The sequence below is a fragment of the Triturus cristatus genome, chromosome 3_2, assembly GCF_964204655.1.
Source record: "Triturus cristatus chromosome 3_2, aTriCri1.1, whole genome shotgun sequence".
NCBI lineage: Eukaryota > Metazoa > Chordata > Amphibia > Caudata > Salamandridae > Triturus > Triturus cristatus.
This window is the reverse complement of record NC_140584.1, coordinates 1,169,453,913-1,169,473,448: the sequence shown is the minus strand read 5'-3', so window position 1 is coordinate 1,169,473,448 and position 19,536 is coordinate 1,169,453,913. Positions and strand designations below refer to the sequence as shown.

General features: G+C 47.7%; 1 protein-coding gene across 1 annotated transcript in view; it reads left to right on the top strand.

The window, feature by feature from the left end:
* LOC146859371 (sterol 26-hydroxylase, mitochondrial-like) overlaps positions 1-19,536 on the top strand; it is a 152,503-nt gene that overhangs the window by 78,712 nt on the left and 54,255 nt on the right. The window contains exons 3-4 of the mRNA XM_085650048.1: positions 1,665-1,864; positions 19,045-19,242. Of these exons, the coding sequence (XP_085506174.1) occupies positions 1,665-1,864; positions 19,045-19,242 (398 nt within the window). The remainder of the gene's footprint in view (positions 1-1,664; positions 1,865-19,044; positions 19,243-19,536) is intronic.

The following is a 19,536-nucleotide window of genomic DNA, read 5'->3' as shown; positions in this document are numbered from 1 at the left end:
AGCGAGACTGCGCAAGCGCAGCCTTCGCTAGCCGAGACCTAAAAAGCAAGGGTCTACTTGTTTATCAAGAGGTCAGCACATCAGCCTGTATAAAGCAGAGCTATTGGCTTTTTCAAAAAGTCACCAATAACTATAATATCTGTATTTTGTAACTTCACACATTGCAACTTTAATTATTATGATTATCACAAAATATTTTAAATAAACATTTTTTTAAAATACTTTAAATATGTCTTAAAATAATATTTTTTTACATTTTTAAGGCCACCAAGTGCAGCCATAGAACCAACCAGAGGCTCCCCGCACGCCAGGTGACGAGCATAGAGCTCCAGCTCAGAGTGCTTTAACAACATATGCTAAGCTCTCCTTGGGACATGGATTCATTGACCCCGGAGACTTACTGTGTTTTGTGTTTTTTAATGTTGGGGCTGCTGCATTTCCTGCAGCCCTCCACAACATAAAAAAAGTGAATGGTCATTTCCACCGCAGTATCAAAAAATATTTTTTAAAAGGCGCTCCCCAGCTGTGAATTTGAAATTTCAGATTTCAGTTTTTTGGTGGGAGGGGCGCTTTTCCCGAGCCATTTCTGGGCCCAGTGGACCCCATCCTCTAAATGGATCGAACTTCGTCAGTCTATTACCGTTCGCCATTGTGGACCACCACCCAAAACTACCTAAAATCAAGATGAACTATCCCCCATAACACACAGGATTAATGTTCCTTTTAATTGTTCCACACTTAAATATAATGTGAGAGAGGATCTACAATGACATCTGGCCCTCCAATATCAAATCACAGCTTCTGGGCGACTTCACCTCGCCAGGACCAGTTCCGTCCAATCCCGAACACCAGATCAGCCACACCAAGCCTCCATCCCATCTGCTGCTTCAATCACCTCTTCTTGCTCCTTGGGGAAAGCAGGAGTAATTCAGGCTGACTTGGTTACCGCCGCTTTGTGAACCCACCAGTGACATTCGGTGGATGAGCCAGAGAAGATCTGCTCCCTGACTATGATCTTTAAGGTAGTCCATCAAGGAGGATCACCTCATAAGCCCCTCTAACTCTTAGACAGGGGGTGATTGTATCAACCAATCAATGTAAACTTTATTCAGCTTTCGAAATAAAAACCATAAAAGTAGAATAAAATGTGATATACATATCAAATTAGAAAACATCCTCCGAATGATTAATTTAAAACTTACAAAATAGAACATACAGTATTTAGAAATACATCGAAAGAGCCAAGGATCATATAAATAAGTACTCTTGGACAGGAGACGGCTGTACATTCCCAGGGTCGGAAGACGCGCTGGGAAGGGTTTAAAGGGGGGTGAGGTATGAAATTACTGCTAATAATGGGTGCCGAGTGGTAAAAATGGTCTCTCATTTGAGTTTTGAGACATTAATTGTCTGCATCACTTAAAGAGTAGGCTGGAAGCTTCTCTTGTGCTTCCTTGTGGTGAATGCCTTGGATTCAGCACCCACACAGCTCTGGGTTTGAGTACCCTACACATTTATTCACTTCAACTCCAGAGATTTCACTACACAGTTTTTCATGAAAGTGTTCTTTGAGTTCACTACCAGGTTACAGTGTTTCCTTTCACAGAATCATGTAGTAATTTAGGAACAAAATCTCACCTGTACACGTTTGATTATTTTCACAGAGAAGGGAAGAGGTGGTACCAACTGCGCACGGTTCTGAATAAGAGGATGCTGAAGCCGATGGAGGCTGTGCGCTATACGGGGGTCGTAAACGAGGTGGTGACTGACCTTCTCATCAGGCTCCAGAAGATGAGGAGCTCAAGCTCCTCTGGTGTGATGGTGTGCGATATGGCCAATGTCCTCTATAGGTTCTCTTTTGAAGGTGAGACATCATGGTCTATAGGTTCTCTTTTGAAGGTGAGACATCATGGTCTATAGGTTCTCTTTTGAAGGTGAGACATCATGGCCTGCAGTACATGTAGACTGCATCATTCTGGCAAAACCTCAGAATTGTTCTGTACTGTGGGTTCCTCGTTTTCTGAGCCTTTGCAGACTATTCACAGTGTCCCAGTGGTTGGAAGACAGTTGGGCAGCCAGGTTGAGGTGCACTGGGGAGGAGCAAAGGTGTGTGAGAAACTCATTTTATACATAACGAAGCGAGCGGATAAACAGAAATGGGTGAAACACTTCTATAAGCTTCAAAATGAATTGCGATGGGTGCGACTTGTGAGGGGCATGATGATTCTGATTGTGTTATATCGTGCTTTGTCGCGTTGTCTTGTGTATTGTCATGTCTTGTGTTGTGCTGTGACTTTTTTCTTGGCTTTTTTGTCCTAAATAAGTAGCCTGACTTGCCTGAATAGAAACACAAAAGGGTTCATTATAAGCGAAGTTGGCACTCCTAGATTACCTATCGATGTAGCCTGTCCTTTGGGGTCTCTGGCACCTTACAGATCTGAATTCAAGTGATCCAACTTGTGGCTGTGACGGTTCTAGGCCATCTCAAGAGTGGTGACCACAGTAGCTCATCCATGGACCAAAGCATTGTCTCCTGTGTGCCTCCAGGGTGATAGGTTAGTTTGCATTGCTTTCCCTCACTTAGCAATGTGACCCGAGCCTCTATCCCGTGAATTAATGAACATCAAATAGAAAAATAAGTTAATCCCATCCAAGTGCCTGAGGCTGAAATGTTTGATAACTAAACATTAAATGTAACTGCATTTTCCACACAAGCAAAGCTGTTTGGACAATCTATGGCGTCATGAATTCTCAGCGCCAGGAGACCAGGAGTGTAAACACCCTAGCTCTCCTCCATTTCGAGGGCGGTGGTTCTTGGGTGCAGTAAAACTGGCTGGGGATGTACCGATGCTGCATTGTGTTCTCTGGTGAGGTCTTATTTCTCCTTTGCAACCTCCACCCCTCAGAAATGCGGATAAGGTGGCAGTATCACATTCTGGCCAAAATTTGGAATGGAGCCCATTTACCTCCTGCTATGAAACTTGTTCTGTTCCTGGCATTCTACTTTCTTAAAATACACTCTGAATAGGCTGTAGGGGGTAACTGTTACATGGTTCATTTTTTCCAAACTGAGTACCAGTCATGTGTTATGTTTAGATACCAGTTATACGGGGCAGCGTTAAAAAATTAAATGTTACATAAATCTCAGTCTCGGTACATCGGGCGGGATGGCGTCTCTAATACCCAACGGACTACTTGTGTAGTGTGGAAAACGCCGCTTAATGAAACAGGTGCACAAAACGGCAGTAAAGCCCATTTAGCCTAGCTCTCACAAAAAGCACCCTCCCTTTCTCCTAATCAACCAGTTTTAAATCCAAACCAAACCAATCAAAAAAAAAAAAAAACAATCAAAAACCAATCGCACTTCATCACTCATACCCCCTGCATCCACCCGTCTTGCATCCGCCACTGCTGTCCTCTCATTCCACAAATCCCCTTCCCCTCCCCCACAGAATTCAACTGGGTCTGAATATTGACTCGTGCTTTCTTTTGCCAACCTTTGATGTAGGAAAAATCACCATGCACAGAAACCGACAAAAAAACACCCTACCTCCCTGTCTTGTGCACCAACCTCATCAAATACTGCTGAAAGAAACAAACAAAATAGGGGGACGGGTGGGCGGGACAATGCTAACTCTGACCCTGCCAACAGGGGCGTACTGATTCAAAATGGCACCTAGACCCTGTTACCCGTCACCCAAGAACCTATTCAAGCCCTACCCCTCGCCCCCTGGCCAATCTCTATGCGCTACGCTCTCGGACCCTACCACCCTCCCGAAAATCCCAGGAGGGTAGGGCTCCTGCCCCCCCCCCCCCCCCACCCCCTCCAAAACACCATCATCGGGCGAGATGGCATCTTTAATAACTACTGACCACTTTTGTAGTGTGGAAAAGGCCGCTTTAATGAAACATACATTTTATTAACTAACAAAAGAAACTCCCCCTCCCCTAATCAACCCTCTTTTAAAACCAAACCAATCAAAAAAATTGAATCCCCTCATCACTCATACTCCCCGTGGGTCTGAACATTGACCCGTGCTTTCTTTTACGAACCTTTTTGACTGATGTGGGAAAAACCGCCACCAGAAAACCCCCAGAGTTTTTCTGTCTCTCCCTCCCCCCCAGGGAAAAAACAAACTTACATTCCTATTAGCAAATGCAGCATCCCCGCTAACATACTCTTGATCTGCATCAGGTACAATTCCACCCCGTAAACAGACAAATGCACCCCATCATCCCTAAAAAACTCAGGTGCCTCATATGTGATGTCACTGTTTTCCAAGAAGAAAAACCCTGCACCTTGCAAAACTTCTGCAACTCCTTGTTCCCTTTTTGCCTCGCTCTGTTGATCGCCCCTGGCTGGTTAGCCCACCTCTATACTCTCCGTGGGACCAGCTCAGTGAATACCACCGTCGTGCCTGGCCGCGCTGTCTTAATCCCTAGCAAGTTCTGTTTTATAGCTTTTACGAAAGCCAAACCTTTCATCTTGACTAAGCCATTTTCTCTTAGGTGCACCAATAAAATGTCCGGGCCATGGGCTCCTTTTACCAAGTCCCGCAATTTCAGACAGACCCAGCTGGCTTCTTCTTCGCCTTGAATCAGCATGCCTCACTGCCCACTTCACAAAAGAATTCAAGCAGATCCAAACCTCTATATGGCCTCGTAGTGGGCCTGCAATGCAACCTAGGACAAAAACAAACTCATTTTATTGGTCGTCGTGCAACAACCACCCAATATGCACATAGCGCCGATACCAGCTAGATCGCCAACGCCCCACCTGGTGAATCTCCCCCACCGTCCAACCCCTGCCCTCGGCCTCTGTCGCCATCCCAATCCGGAATGTATGTGTCCTGAAATCCTTAGCCTCGCAGCCCAACAAATCCAATGCTTATCTCAGGACCCCCAACAATTGCAAATCCAAGAAATGCTCTCCAATCTCCTCCCGACTACCCCCTTGTTTTCTCAACCTTACCCACTAAGCGCATGGGCAAACCGACTCATCGGGGTACGCTGCAATATCACACAAAGGCCCTTGCCTGACTGATCTGTCTTGGACTTGGGCATCAAATCCTGCACTACCCCCCCTCTCCCAATCCCCCCCCCCCCCCCGCCTAAAGACCCCATGCCAAAGCATCGGTCCGCGCATCGCATAGCCAAACACTTCTGTAACACGAAAAGCTCACATAAACAGCCACACCATAATGACCAAAAACACAGGTTCTCCCATGCATCCCAGCACACTCTTGGTGGCGCCAGAATTCGCAGTGTAATGGGCCGTCTCAACCGGTCACTTTTCCCCCTCTCCGTCCGCCACCCCTACAGGATGCACTTCCCAGTGTCACCCGCTGATGGTTCGTATCCCCACCACAGTTTTCCCAAAAAGGCTATGCCCACCAACTTACCAGCTATCTTGACTGCCGACAAACCCTTGACAATCAAGGACATGACCAAATTTACCACATCATCCGGTCGAGCTTGACCTCCATCCGAAATTCCCCAGGGGACCGCCCCTGACCACAAACACCCCCACGCCAGCCCAAAAGCTTTCCGTGTAGAATCCAATAGGGAACCCAGGATCAGCTGCATCACTCGCTTTTGCCTACTTCTCACAAGTGGTCTGGCATCACATTCTTCCTCTTGTCCACCCCTGGGGCCAACCCATGGAACCTCGTCCACTGAAATCGAGAGAGCGCATCACAAATTTTATTGTGTATTCCTGGAATGTGTAGCGCCCTGTAAGTAACGTTGTGCCGCAAACATTCCAACACAAATACTCTCAACAACTGCCACACCTTTGGCTCCTTTGCTGACTGCCGATTAACCATGTCAACGGTGCCATGCTATCCACATTAAAACAGACGGTCCAGTTCGCAAAGTAGTGCCCCCACAAGCACACTGCCACCACAAGAGGAAAAAAATCCAGGAAACTGATACCACACCTCTTGCCATTCCGCGGCGCACCACCACTCTTGCCAGACAAGGCCAAAACCGTGTCTGCCAGCGTCATCTGAAAATCATCTCCAAAGAACACTCCATCTGCTCCTCAAGTCCCTACATTGGAATGCTAATGCACTCATCCACAAAAGTACGCCAAAGCCTCAAATCCTTTTGGACCCCTGCTGTGATTCTCACTCTGTGATGCAGCATTGAAGTCCCGGACAGTGCCCAACCCAATCTTCTACAAAATGTCCTGCCAGCTCTGACCGCCTTAGTCTGTTGGGGCAAAGTTCAGGTGCCCCAACAGAATCTGCACGTCCTTCACCTGCAATTTTGCCGTGTATAAAACCGCATCCAAGAGCTCCAAGCAACGACTCTTATCATCGGGCAGACAAATCTCCATCTTGTTTGAATCCAGCCACACACCCAAAAAGGTAATCACCTGATCAGGCCCCACCATCTTTCTGGCGCGAAAGGGACCCCCGAGTCCTGCATTAAACCCTGGAACAACTGCAAACTCTCCTGACAATCCCTGGAACGTGGAGCCCCAACCATGGAGAAATCATCCAAATAGTGCCATCACATCCTTTCCGGCCACTTGGACAAATATTTTTTGCAAAAAGGAACCAAAAGCCTCAAACAGAGAACAGGAAACTGATCATCCCATCAGCAAATCCTTGTCCACAAAAAACTTCCCTCCAAACTGAATGCCACAACTCATGGTCAGCAGGGTTACCAGGAAGTAACCGAAAAGCTGATTTGATGTCACATTTTGCCATAAGGGCACTCTTTCCCACCTTGTTGACTACAAGTCGACTGATACATATTGCACTTTGCTACACCCCTCAGAAATGACCAAGGGCCCTTAAGGCCAGGAAAGGTGATGAATGACGCAAAACTCACACGCCTCCTTTCTGGGCACCACCCAAATATGCGAAATCATCAAATTCACTAGTGGCCAGTCCGGAAAATGCCCCTCCAGTCTGTCCTCTGACACCTCCTTCATTAACTTTCTCCAAACCAACGCCTTGTGGCCTCTGACTGATTTCAAATTGGAATCTTGTTAACAACCACTCCCTCTCCTGTTCAGATCCCAGCATGACCAGCCATCTGTCCAAGAAGTCCAACTTAACCGGTGTACGTGCCTTTGCCTATGGAACCCTGACCTCCTCTACACCGTCCTTGGTCATTGTATCCACTCCATTGTCCCCTGACACCTCCCTGTGACCCAGAGAACCCTTCCTGGCCGCCACACTGGTTAAGCATGTGCTTGTTACCATATTTTGAACACTTGTGCCGGTATTTGCAATATTCCCGCAAGCACAGTCCCCTATTAAATGACGAGCATGCTCCAACCTTAGCTGTCTGTCCCCATCCTGCCGCACCAACCCCTGTCTGGGTGGGACGCCCTCGAAAAGACCTGTAGATAACCAGCCAGTCGCACGCCGTATAAGTCGATGGGGCTGGCCTCTCCGGTGTCATAGTTTGCAAGAATAACTCATAATCCAATTGCCCCCACACCCATCCTCTTGCTCCACACACGTGCCCAAAATTCCTCATCGTAACAAGCCACACCAAACCTCCAAAAGTCACCTGCGCCTTCCACACTACACCCAGATATTTAAACAGAGCAACGCACCTCACTGGATACTTTTCGCAATACACGTTTGCATATATGAGAAAAGCTGTTGTCCATTTTTCAATATTAACGGGCTCCCTGGGCCTATGTGACAGCTCATGCTCCTCCTCCTTCTATCCTTATTTGCCCATATCTCCCGATGAAGTAACTTAAATAACTCCACAAATTCCCCTTTCCAAATCTGCTCTTTAGTAGCAGCCTTCAAATGCACCCCCAAAGGTTTAGTGATCCCCATATATGGCATCTTCTTCCTTCTCACATCTTTGCTCTCCTTTTTTCCGCTGCCCCACTCCCCTCCCCCAGTTTTGGTTGTCTCTGTGGCTTGCACCATGTCCCCTTCTATGTCCATACGCGTACCCCGCTCCTGCATTTACTTAACACTCCGCAGCCGCAGACCACCCTCCCTTTGCACCTCTGCCTCATTGCCTGTGGTTGAACCCCCACTTCCGCAAAACCACCTGTTCCCCCTTTTCGGGTCACCCCCAAATTTACCTAGCTTCAAGATCGGGGCCCACGCCAAAGCCATCCGTCCTGCCGCTGCTGGTCTCTTCTTTTGGATCGACGGTGTGCTTGTCTCCACGTCCTCCAACTCGCCCCACATCAGACACGGGGCGGGCACCAGTTGCGTTCTCTGCCCTTTCCCTCTCCCCAATCCTGCCTCTTCACTGCTCCGCCCAGCCAGGACCTGCCTACGCAGAGTGGAGCGGTCCAGCGGCAGGCTCTGAGCAGTGCAATCTCTGCCCTCGCCATGTCACACTGCCCAGCCTCCTCACAGCCCAACGGCGTCGCTGCACCCTGTGGCTGCACCACAGGGTGCAGGCCAGAGCCATGAGGACTCACCACCTCACGGTCCGCAGAGACACCCCTGCTGCCTGCCTCCTGTCGTTTGGCAGGTAGGCACCACCTGATGTCGCACTATGCCAATGCACGCAATATTACTAGTAATGAAATGACACAACACTCATGGTCGATGGTATGAGTCGGAAGGTCACGAGCGACCCCGGCTCCTTTATTTATGCTCTCTGGCCACGCCTGGCCAGAGAGTGATACATTGTGTGGTGGTGCTTCCGGGACAGGGATATTTTAGAATAAGCTAGACCGCTACACCTCCCTCCGCTCTTCCGCGAAAGGTAGGTTCTGGGCGGCACGCCGCGACCCCTGCTGTCTCTGCCGCCCAGACACCCCGCTGCATTGCGTATAACTCAAGCTGACTTTGGAGCATTCCCCCTCCCCGCCGGAACCCTCCCCCTCAACTGGAACAACCCTGGCCCCAGCCCGGCCCCACACCTTGGCCCCCCCGCCCACCAGCACGCTGAGCCTCGGGCTGAAATAGATGGCCTGCACGTTTCCCGCCGCCCACACTCTACCCACCTTTTGATAGCTTGCGGGCGCGAGACGCGCAAACCATGACGGCTGCTGCCACTACGTCCACTGATCTTCGTTTTGAGTGCTCCACAGGGGCAACGCCCGCCTTTTCCAGTGCCCCAGCCACCAGCAGATCAGTCCTGCCCGCCTGCTGCAACACCAGCAGCGCCTGCTGCGCATTGATCAGGACCACTACTGCCACACGCAAACACACAACGCTAACTCTGACCCTACAGCGCTAACACTGACCCTGCCAACGGTGGCGTGCTGATTCAAAATGGCACCTGGACCCCGTTTCTCATAACCCAAGAATCTATCTAAGCCCCTCCCCTCCTCCCATTGCCAATCCATATGCCCTACGTTCTCAGACCCTACCACCAGCCCGAAAATTCCAGGAGAGTAGGGTTTCTGCCCACTCCCCCAAAACCATCATAGTCAACAGAGCGAGACAGCTTTTACAGGCTAAGAACACAGGCAGAAGCACAGATAATGTCCCAAACATCTGTCCACGTTATCTGTAAGGTTCTAGAAAACTTAGCTAGACCGGACTTACAGACTTAGACCACAAAAACGTTCAACTCATCTTTTAGCCTGAGGGAGCAGTAGCGGTGATCTTATGAAACCAGACCAACATAAAAAACCTTACTAGTATTGATGACGAAATGAGTAATGCAATAGCAACCATAGCAGTAAGTATTCTCTGACACCAAAGAAATCAATAGTCTTCCAAACTCACCATGAGTTTTAACACGCATATCCGTTCCTAATATGTTTTGAAAATACTAGTATGTTTCCCACAACAGCTTACCGATGTCTTACAATACACATTTACTATCAAATGAAATATTTTCATTTGAATAAATACATTCAACTCCAAATAAAAGCTTACCCTTTGTATTAAAAAAAAATTGTGTATTTTTGTTTCGAAATACCAACTTTTCATTTTTAATAAACATTTGTTTGGTCCTGAGACATCAGTGTGTCGCTTTCATCAAGGGTTCTCCATGTGCACTACTGCTACACATAGGCGGACCCTGCCTGTTGTATCCGTGTATCATCATCAGATACGCTGGATGTTAGTTATTTGCCAAAGATGGTCATTGGTGCTACTCCTGGGATGTCCGCAGTTATTTAAGAAGTACACAATATATAATAGTTGGGCACCATTGCTGCATCATCTTCAGTTGGTCAGGGGGACTGCTCCATAAAGCCAAAGATGTCCATATGATCAGGATGACCAGCATCATGCCTGGGGTGGGATCCATCATGCAGAAGATTTCACAATGTGCCACAAATGGCCCTCATTGTGCCAGACCTCCCCATTATGACAGAGACTAGCACCGTTGTTGCAGTGATGCCACATCAGGGCCGGACTGGGAACCAAAACCGGCCCTGGCAAGGTGCTCGGCTGGCCCCTCCCGGGGGTTGGGGGTGCCGCCGAGCTCTTTGCCAGGGCCGGTTTTCGGCCGATTTTGTTACAGGGCCGATTTCGCCTGTACAGCCCTGTAACAAAAACGGCCCCCAGGGGCCCAAAACTGGCCCCCACCCGTGCGGCCCACAGGGGGATTGCCCGGTGCCCGCTACGGCCAGTCCGGCCCTGTGCCACATTATTCCAAGTGTGGCCATAGTTACGCAAAGGGCTTCACGATGCCAAGTGTGGAAACTATCATTTCACAGACATCCATGAAGCGGAAAGAGCAGCCATAGCATTGAGGCCCTCGTTTACGAAAGGCCTTCGCCGCTGGAGCATCACATTTTATGAAGATCCAGTGGCGCAAGCCTCTCAATCATATCTATGAGGCGACGCAAAGCCACCCTGCATGGCTCTGCACGGCCTCCTAGATAAGGAGTACGGCAAAGCAGCGCACAGCGCTGCATGGCGTTATACTGCGTAAAGGAGGTGCTCCATGGGCGTTCCAGTGGTTCTTCCCACGGAACACGCATGGATTTCGATGCTGATCCAGATTTACAAAATCATCTAAACCTGGGGTTGCGCCAAAACCTTACGCCTGCCCAGGGCAGGCGTAACGAGGAAAAATGTAAACATGCCTCCTTGTTTGTTTGCTCTTTCCACATGTCCTGTATTTTGCAGCACACATAGAAAGAGCAAAACACCTCTCGTGATTGTCGTTTGGTGTCCCTTCCTCAACAAAAACAATCCTGCCAACAACAGACACACACTTGCACCATGGTGCAAGGGTGCTTGCATTGGCGCTCGGCTGCAAATTGTGCGCCTGCTTAAAGGAAAGAAATGCACCCTATCTTGTAAATACGATCATTCCTACCCTTTCGAATTGACGTAGAGCAGCGCAGAAAAATGACTTGCAGCGCTGCCCTACGCCAGTTCTTTGTAAATGAGGCCCTGAATGTGCAGCCCAGAAAGGTATAACCAGTGCTTGTGCACTGAGCCATAAAGGAGAGAGCAAGCACCAACTCTTTATACTTTCTAACATAACCCCCAGCATAATTCCAGATAATAATCTAAAGTGGTTGCAAGATTGTGTATAAAATCGAATAGAGTTGGGGTAGACTAAGGCAACACCTCAAATACACCTCTTTCTGCTGTTTAAAAGGGTTTGTTCTTGTGTAATTTATTTTTACTTTGCATTTTGTAGTAGTTAACTTTGTGCCAGGATGCTGTGAGGAACAGTGACATCAGAGGCTCTGTTACCATGGCCTCCGAGCCAGTTGAGCTGCTGGCTAGCTTGGGGCACCGCAGCTGGTATGCTCTGTGCACAAATAAACCTGGATGAAGAGCAGAACATCCGGTGTGGACGGGGAGCCGCCAGGAGACCCAGACCATCTATTCAAAGAGAGAAGCAGGACGGACTTATCCAGACCACAACAAGCGAGACGAAACCAGGAAAAACGTCTTTACATCAACATTGCTTGCATCGTCCAGGTGGGAGCTCCTGTCGGACAGAAAGTTAGCCGCAATATACCATTACTTTTTCACATCTGTCAGCTTTAATGGCAGACAAGTACGGGCACGACACAGCTGTCAGCGCGTTAGGCTCATTGCACGCACAGAATTCCCTTTCACCAGCGCTCGAGGGTGTGCAGATGCCCGTAATATCTGGAACTCAGCCCGAACTGAGCCAAGGCTCCGAGGCAGAGCACAGCAACACTCAACACGCGCTCCCACCAGCCACACTGTCTGTAGGTATAGAATGTGGGCTGACCGACGACGTCCCCACAGGGGACCCTCATAAGAGGGCGGCCCCTTTAGTGCCACAGGATGGCACACTGGATAGCCTAGTGTCCGGAGACTCTTTCAGGGTCCCGCTCATCACTTCCGGCCGAGGTGGGGGAAGGGGAGAGGTATAAGTTCCTCCCCCGCCCACCTGGCGGCCTCTTTGTCCCTCACCCTGACGCCGTTATCCACAGAGTAGTATACATGTTATACAATAAGGTTTTGAACCTGCAGGGGGAAGGACTCAATCTACTTTCACCCTCCCAATAGAGTCACGGTGATACACATTTTACAGTCAACTACACAGGTGCTTGAACTATGTATATGGATGCAAACACAATTAGAACACAGGGGCCAGCAGGCGGGGAAAATTTTGGCAATAGGAGGAGCAGGCTTGTTAACCTATACTTTGTTGGATCTGAAGTATTACATGTACTTGAAAATGAACTGTCGGTTTTAAAACTACACACATTTACATAAGTTGTATCACAGCATCGCCCGTTTCTTATACTCAGGCCCATTGGCATTATGGTGATGCATCAGCAATTTGCACAGATCTTTGGGCCTGCATTAGCCACACATACCTCCACCAGTCTGACCCACACTAAGACCATTCAGCTCTGGCTCCACTTCGGGTCTGGCTGATACAATAAAGCCTCTAACTTGTTTAATCTCATTGGACACATTTTGGCACATTAATGGCCATGTAGGTTGTGTCTTGGCAGGAGGGCCTGCGATTGGTTTGGCTGGTTTTACTTGAAGGGTCCTGATGTGGGCAGGCAAACTCAACAGTCGAAAACTCAACAACAGGGGTTCACACGCAGTGGAGGGCCCTTGGCTAGGTGCACTGGTAATCTTTTATTTTAGACAGTATTTATTTAGTGGTTATTCAGGTACTAAGGTGGGGGATACCTTTGGCAGTATTTACATGCCAGGAAGTACGTAGTGAGGAAGTAATAGTGTCCCAAGTTGCGCAACATGTATATACATTTGTATAGGGTGCTTGTTAAAAGCTTCATTGGGTCCAACGAGTGCCAGGCAAACGGGGGCGACTTGTACAAGAGATAAACATGAGTAGTTACTCAACACGGTGTGTTAGAAGGGATGTTGCCTAAGCAGAACTCAAACTGGCCTTAAACGCATAATGGAGACAATTAGTGACATGCCTAAAGAGGTAAAACCTGTGTTAAAGGGATGGTATGCCAAGGGAGATAGCTTGCCTATTTCACGGAATCCCCTCAATCCAACATGCCTAAAGTAAGCAGGGAATGCCCGAGTGAATGGTTGGACCTGTTATTAGTTTTATTAAACACACCAAGTACTGCGAACTAGTGACATTTGAACTCATATCAATGGTACTTCCAGGACACATCTCCTTCAGTACACACACCGCCAGACAGGGCTGCTCTCCCCAGGAGCAAAGGGAAGCTAAACACCATATACGGCATAACGCCAACGTTGGGAAGCAAGAAAGATGGCGATGGAGTGGGGAGCGATGAATCTTGGTCTGCTCGCACAGGCAGGCGATTTCCGCAGGGGCTTAGCTAAGCTTGCAGCCAGGCAGTGGGCTTGTCCAACTAATGTGATCAGGTTAAGGGTTGCAAGCATGCACCAAGAGATGGATCCTCAAGACCATCCAGGACAGACAAACACCCGCTCTATAGCCAGGGAGCCAGGCATTAGCGGAAGCTGCCAGCTAACTAGTGGGTTGCGGTGCTATAAGCTGAGGGGAACATGGGGTCAGAGCATAATTTGGCTATAATGATTGAAGAAGGATTGTTTCGGCGTTCCCACTGCTCAAGAAGGGACAAGTATTCGTTCATGTTGTTCCCCCTCTTACACGGCAGATACACAAGGACACCCGTGCTTAATGTCACATATCCCATGACAGGATAGTCACCAAGGGGGGGAATGGCCATGGACATGCCTTGCCAGGCCAGGGATAGCCACTCACACTAACTGGAGGCTCTAAGGAAGATAAATGTTGGAAACACAGACTGGGGTGTGCTGGGCCCAAAATCCCTCACCAAAGCTGCGGGGGGCATCAGGCTGTCCGGTGTCTTTGAGGGACGGGAAAGGGCATTAAAGGGCCGTAGTGCGTGACACAGCATTTGCAGGGATGCCGAAGAGTCCCAGCGGATCCACCAAAGGGTCTACAGGGAAACATGTGACACAGAATCTTGTAGTCCGAAACCATTACTGGTGTAAGTATCAAGGGTCACAGGTGGATAGCAGGCACCGGGCATCTGTGACCGGTCGAAGGTTCATCAAGCAGGGTAGGCTGCGTAAGTTGTCACTTCACAAAAGGGCACAGTGTCTAATAAACGGGCACCATACGCTTATTCCCTCAAACATGTTGTGACACCATTCTATGTTCGCCAGGGATCATTCGAAAAGAACTGTGAAATTGTCTGGTCAATGTGGCGAAGTAATGCACCCTAGAAGAAGACCACGAAGACCACAAGGTGCAAATTAGCAACCAGTTGGGGACAGGTGAACTTTAGTGGTCTGAATTCACCTCCTGGCTCCCGTGGCATGGAGCTCGGTCGGGGGAGGCGATGGAGCCTGCGCGCAGAATGTTCATCTGCGCTATGCGTAAATTCACTGAGCAAAGGGGATTTGGCTTCATTAGACATGGGTGCTACACGCCAAATTCACAGGGTGTTTTGAGGACGATGGGGCACATCTGTCCAGTATAAGCATGGACCTGTGCTTGCTGGATAGGGGAGAGACCCTAGAAATAGCAGGATGTAAGTAGGAATGCCGGCCTTGGTGGGGGGCCCTGGCTGCGACGGTCACCACACTCAGGGCTGTGACGGAGTTACAGGGTGATCCAGAGGCGGAAAGGTACTCAGGGGTACCCTCTTCTGGAGCACAAAGGGCGCTGAGGCCTAATATCCCCAGGAAGTCTTTACAGTGGACCCTGAGCTGCGACGACGCCCTGTCTGTCCTACGGGCGGTTGGAAACCTGTACAACCGGGGGTCGCTTGAACGCTCCGCCCCTCGTAGGGGGGGTCTGAGTAAGAAGGTGGACCGACGGTTCACCGGAATTGGGAGGGGCTATCCCCTCACCACAACCGCTAAACACCGATTGGCTAAGGCCACGATGCAAGTTGGCTGTAAGATAACCTACCATGTTGGCATATTTGATATGTTAATAAACCTGCAGCAATTTTCTCCACCAAAAAGTTGTCTTGTCTGATTATTTACGTTACCTGTATGTTGCTGCGTGAGGGCTGGTGAGTGTGGCCGATATTGGCACTATGACATTAACAAGACAGTTTAAACTTACCACTGTCATCGGAATTTATCGCTTACTTCCACAGCAAGGAGGAAGATGTAGAAAAACAGCATTATTTATGATCGAGGTACTTTATAATATCTAACAAGGACTAAACACTATATACTGAACAACACTGCCACCTACTGTCCATAGTGAAAATTACAAGTGACATTAAAGTATATATAACATGGAGGGAACCCACCATACATTTTAACAAATTCTGGCCCACCCCTTACTGAATGGGAGCAGTAGTTAGACACATCAGGAAATTACTCAGTAGCTTTGGATGGACAAAACCTCAGTCCTATCAGGAAACAGGCAATTTTGATAATGGGTTGGGTTAAGAAGGACGACATATATGCAAATACTTACCAGTGGCACTGGATCAACACAGTCAACCTATTCAAGACCCACATAAGAAAGTCAAACAATTACCAGAGATTTGATTTCCCAAGGCAGTTAATATCGCTGTGGCAAGACATACATTTTACACACAACGACAAGATGAACATTTAGAGGAATTGGTGGGTCACCTAAAAGAACTCACCATCAAATGCCAATTGGATGAAATGATGGATGAACTAATAAAAAAAACAATATAAGCCCTGTGTACTTCCAAGAACGTGCATGAAAGGCTTTGGGCTGCCAAGAGTCCAATCCTCAAAGGGGCAAGTAATATAGCCAAGATTGTCAAGCAAGCCTGCACCTGCATGAACGAAATGGAACTCGACGACTTTATGATGAAGCAAGAAATGACGACATCTGCTGATTTGAGACAAAGCACTATGACTGGGATGATATGGCAGTGGTATATTAAAAAAATAACTTTTCCACTGTTAGACCTTCTTGAAACAAACAAGCTCAAACCAGAAACAGACAATATGATGGAGAACAGTTATGTAGCAGATGTGGAAGTGCACACTAGCGGCTTGTGCAGATAAGAGTGGTGGGGCAGGGTGGAGGCGAGTCGACAGATGACGATGAGGTAAATTTAAATTAAAAAAAAAACAGCCTGCCGGTAAAGTGCCCTGTGCCCGTTACAGCCAGTCCAGAACTGACCCCTTACCTTTGCTCGTTAGATCGACGATTCGGCGATGCGGTGAGCGCAAGGTCAGTGGTTTTAATGGTTTTTTTTATTTTGGCTTACTTCGTCGTCATATGTCGACTCCCTACACCCCCCCCCACCCCCCTCACTCTGTCCCCCTACCCCACAGGCTGCTCCTGACTTTGACTCCAAAACCTGCTTCGCCTTGAATAAAGAATGAAGAAGACGTGGAATCCAGTGGAATTTGTCAAGGATGAGTAGGGTCAAGGACAAAATAAATGTTGTATCCGTGGACGTAAATGACAGATGTCTGGAGAGGGTATTGTGTGTGGGAGAAGATGGTGAAGGAATTCAGACCCAAAGCGGACTTTTGATAAATAAGAAGCACAGAGAACTCATGGTTCACTCAGGCTCAATGTTCACCTGTGCACCTGAAGCTCCGTAGATGGAAACATGGGGCAGATCTTCATTGTATCCCAAGGTCATCAGTCCCACAGGGTATGAGAGTGGAAATGTTGCTGTGTTGCGGTATATGTGGGCTATTGTCTTTCGAGGAAGGAAAATATGAGGCAAAGTTAATGTTGCGCAATGTGGGCCCTCATCTTTGGGTTGGTCCACCAATATGATCTCCATATTATTATTATTATTATTAATCTTAGAGCTGTCAGGTGAAAGTGGTAGAGGACACAAGCATAGAGAAGATTATAGAAAATGCCAAAGATCGTTAGGAAATTATCTAGAGGCTCTTGAGGGCATATAAATAAAATCATCCTAAAACGCAATGCAGCCTGTTAAGCATAGGCCCAGGAGATTACTGATCGCCTTTAGGGAGGAGGTAAAAAAAATGTTGAACAGCATGATGAAGGATAAGCTAATAGAGCCAGACGAACTTGCTGAGTAAGCTTCTTTTACAGTAATCACACAAAAAAAACAATGGCAAGTTAAGGTTTTGTGTCAACCTCCACACCCTCAACCAGAACCTCGTAATGGACAGGTTTCCTTTGACACATATAGGGCACATGGTTCTGATGTTAAATGGTGAAAGTGTGTACCCCCTAGGTTAAGTTGCACCCTGATACTAAGAACCTGACCATCTTTATAACTACTGAGGGAGAATTTAAATTTAACTGCCTTTCTTTTTCATTGGCTTTGACAACAAGCATATTCCAATGGGTCATGACGGGTATACATAAGGGTCACAAACAAGTTGCCTTCTTTTAAGATGACCTCCTGATATTTGGCGAATCTGTGGAGGAATACAGCTTGCTTCTGAAGCAAGTGTTGGCTAAGGTAGAAAAAGCAGGGTTAACTCTGTGCAAGGATGAATGCCAATTTAGAAAGGAATAAGTTGAATACATGGGCAATGCATTATGTGTGCAAGGTGTTAGGCCCAAACCGGATTTGATAAAGGCCATAAAAGATACCCCCAGCCATGAGACAATGAAGAGTTGAGGTCCTTTTTGGGTCTTGTGGAATATTATGCAAAATTTGTCAAGAGCTTTTCAGAAAAAACAGAACCTTCAACATTCTTGTTGTGAAAGGAGGTGAAGCTTGACAGGAATTTGGAAAAGTATCCGCATTTGAAAGTGTGAAGAGAGATTGCATTTTCAGAAACTTTGCCACAATTTGGCTTGATTTGCAAAACACTCATCACAGTAGGTGCCATCGCTGTGGGCATTGATGTGGTGTTGTCGCAAACGATGGCAGGCGATGAAAAGCCTGTAGCTTTTGCCTCTCACTCGGTCGCACACTGACAGTAGGATTCCATCACAGAGAGAGAGAGAGGCATCGGTGGCAGCCAGGGCACCGGAACATTGTAGGACCTACATTTGGGGAGTGAATATTTTGCTGCACATGGATCACAAGCTTTTAATTCGAGTATTGCAATCCGGGGAGCTTCAAATACCTGTGCAAGGCTGGCAAGTTTAGCTTCCCATTTTATAGATTCCACAATCCCTCCATAGAGCCTGTACCAGGTTGGAAGAAGTGACAGGCTGATGGTTCAGATTACTGATTCAAGAATGTGTGACTGGATATGAAATTCACCATCAATAATGGTGGCTGGGGCCAAAGCCTACCTTAGCAGCCTCTGGAGTAAGGAATATTCAGCTTGCCCTCAGTAAGAGTTGAGGTGCTGTACCCCAGGATCCAGTGTTCTTAAAGCGGCTTCATTTGGAGAGGATGCTGACGTGGACAATCTCTTGATCCTGGTATTAATAAAGCTGCACTGTTGTGGGATTGTTTCCAGCTGAACCAAGCAAGAGCTTATTGTATTGCGTGGGTTTTTAATGCAGTAATGTGACTGTTTATTTTAATGTCATTCTTGGCCTATGTTAGATGTAGTAATTCATTCTGTACTTTTCTATATTTTTTGTGTAAGGATTTTTTTTGATGTTGTGAATCCTTGTATTTATATGGTGGCATACTGCTATGGCTGACCAATAACTTCAAACTTTTTTCGAAAAGGTTTTTGTTGTATTATTTTCCAAAACTGTGTGATTAAATCCTTTAAGAAATGGCTCTGTCCTTGACTTGTAACATGAAGTTAATTCTGCAGCCGGTGTGCCTCACCCCCTTTACAGGAATCTCCGCCATCCTCTTTGAAACGCGCCTCGGCTGCCTGGAGGAGCGGATCCCGCCTGAGACGCAGAAATTCATCGACTCCATCGGATACATGTTGAAGAACTCTGTGTTCGCCACAGTGCTGCCCTCCTGGACGCGGGGCGTTCTGCCCTTCTGGAACCGCTACCTCGAGGGCTGGGATACCATCTTCAACATTGGTAAGGTCCGATTGGCCAACGTCATCTAAACTGCATTAAAACCCACCAATTACAGTGAGCATACAACTCGCGCACTTATGCATCACTTTAAGCGTTGGAGGCTCAAATTCATCAGCCTGAAAAATATAGATTTGTTGAAAGAGATACAGTTCTAGATAAAATCCTTTTTTCACCTCTTTTTTTTCTTTTCCCCTCAGATTAAAATTCTTCACTTTCGTTGCAGGGAAAGTTTTCCATCTCAGAGCATATATCTGAAGGCAGGCTACGTGACTTTGTATAGAGAGAGTGTGCTGT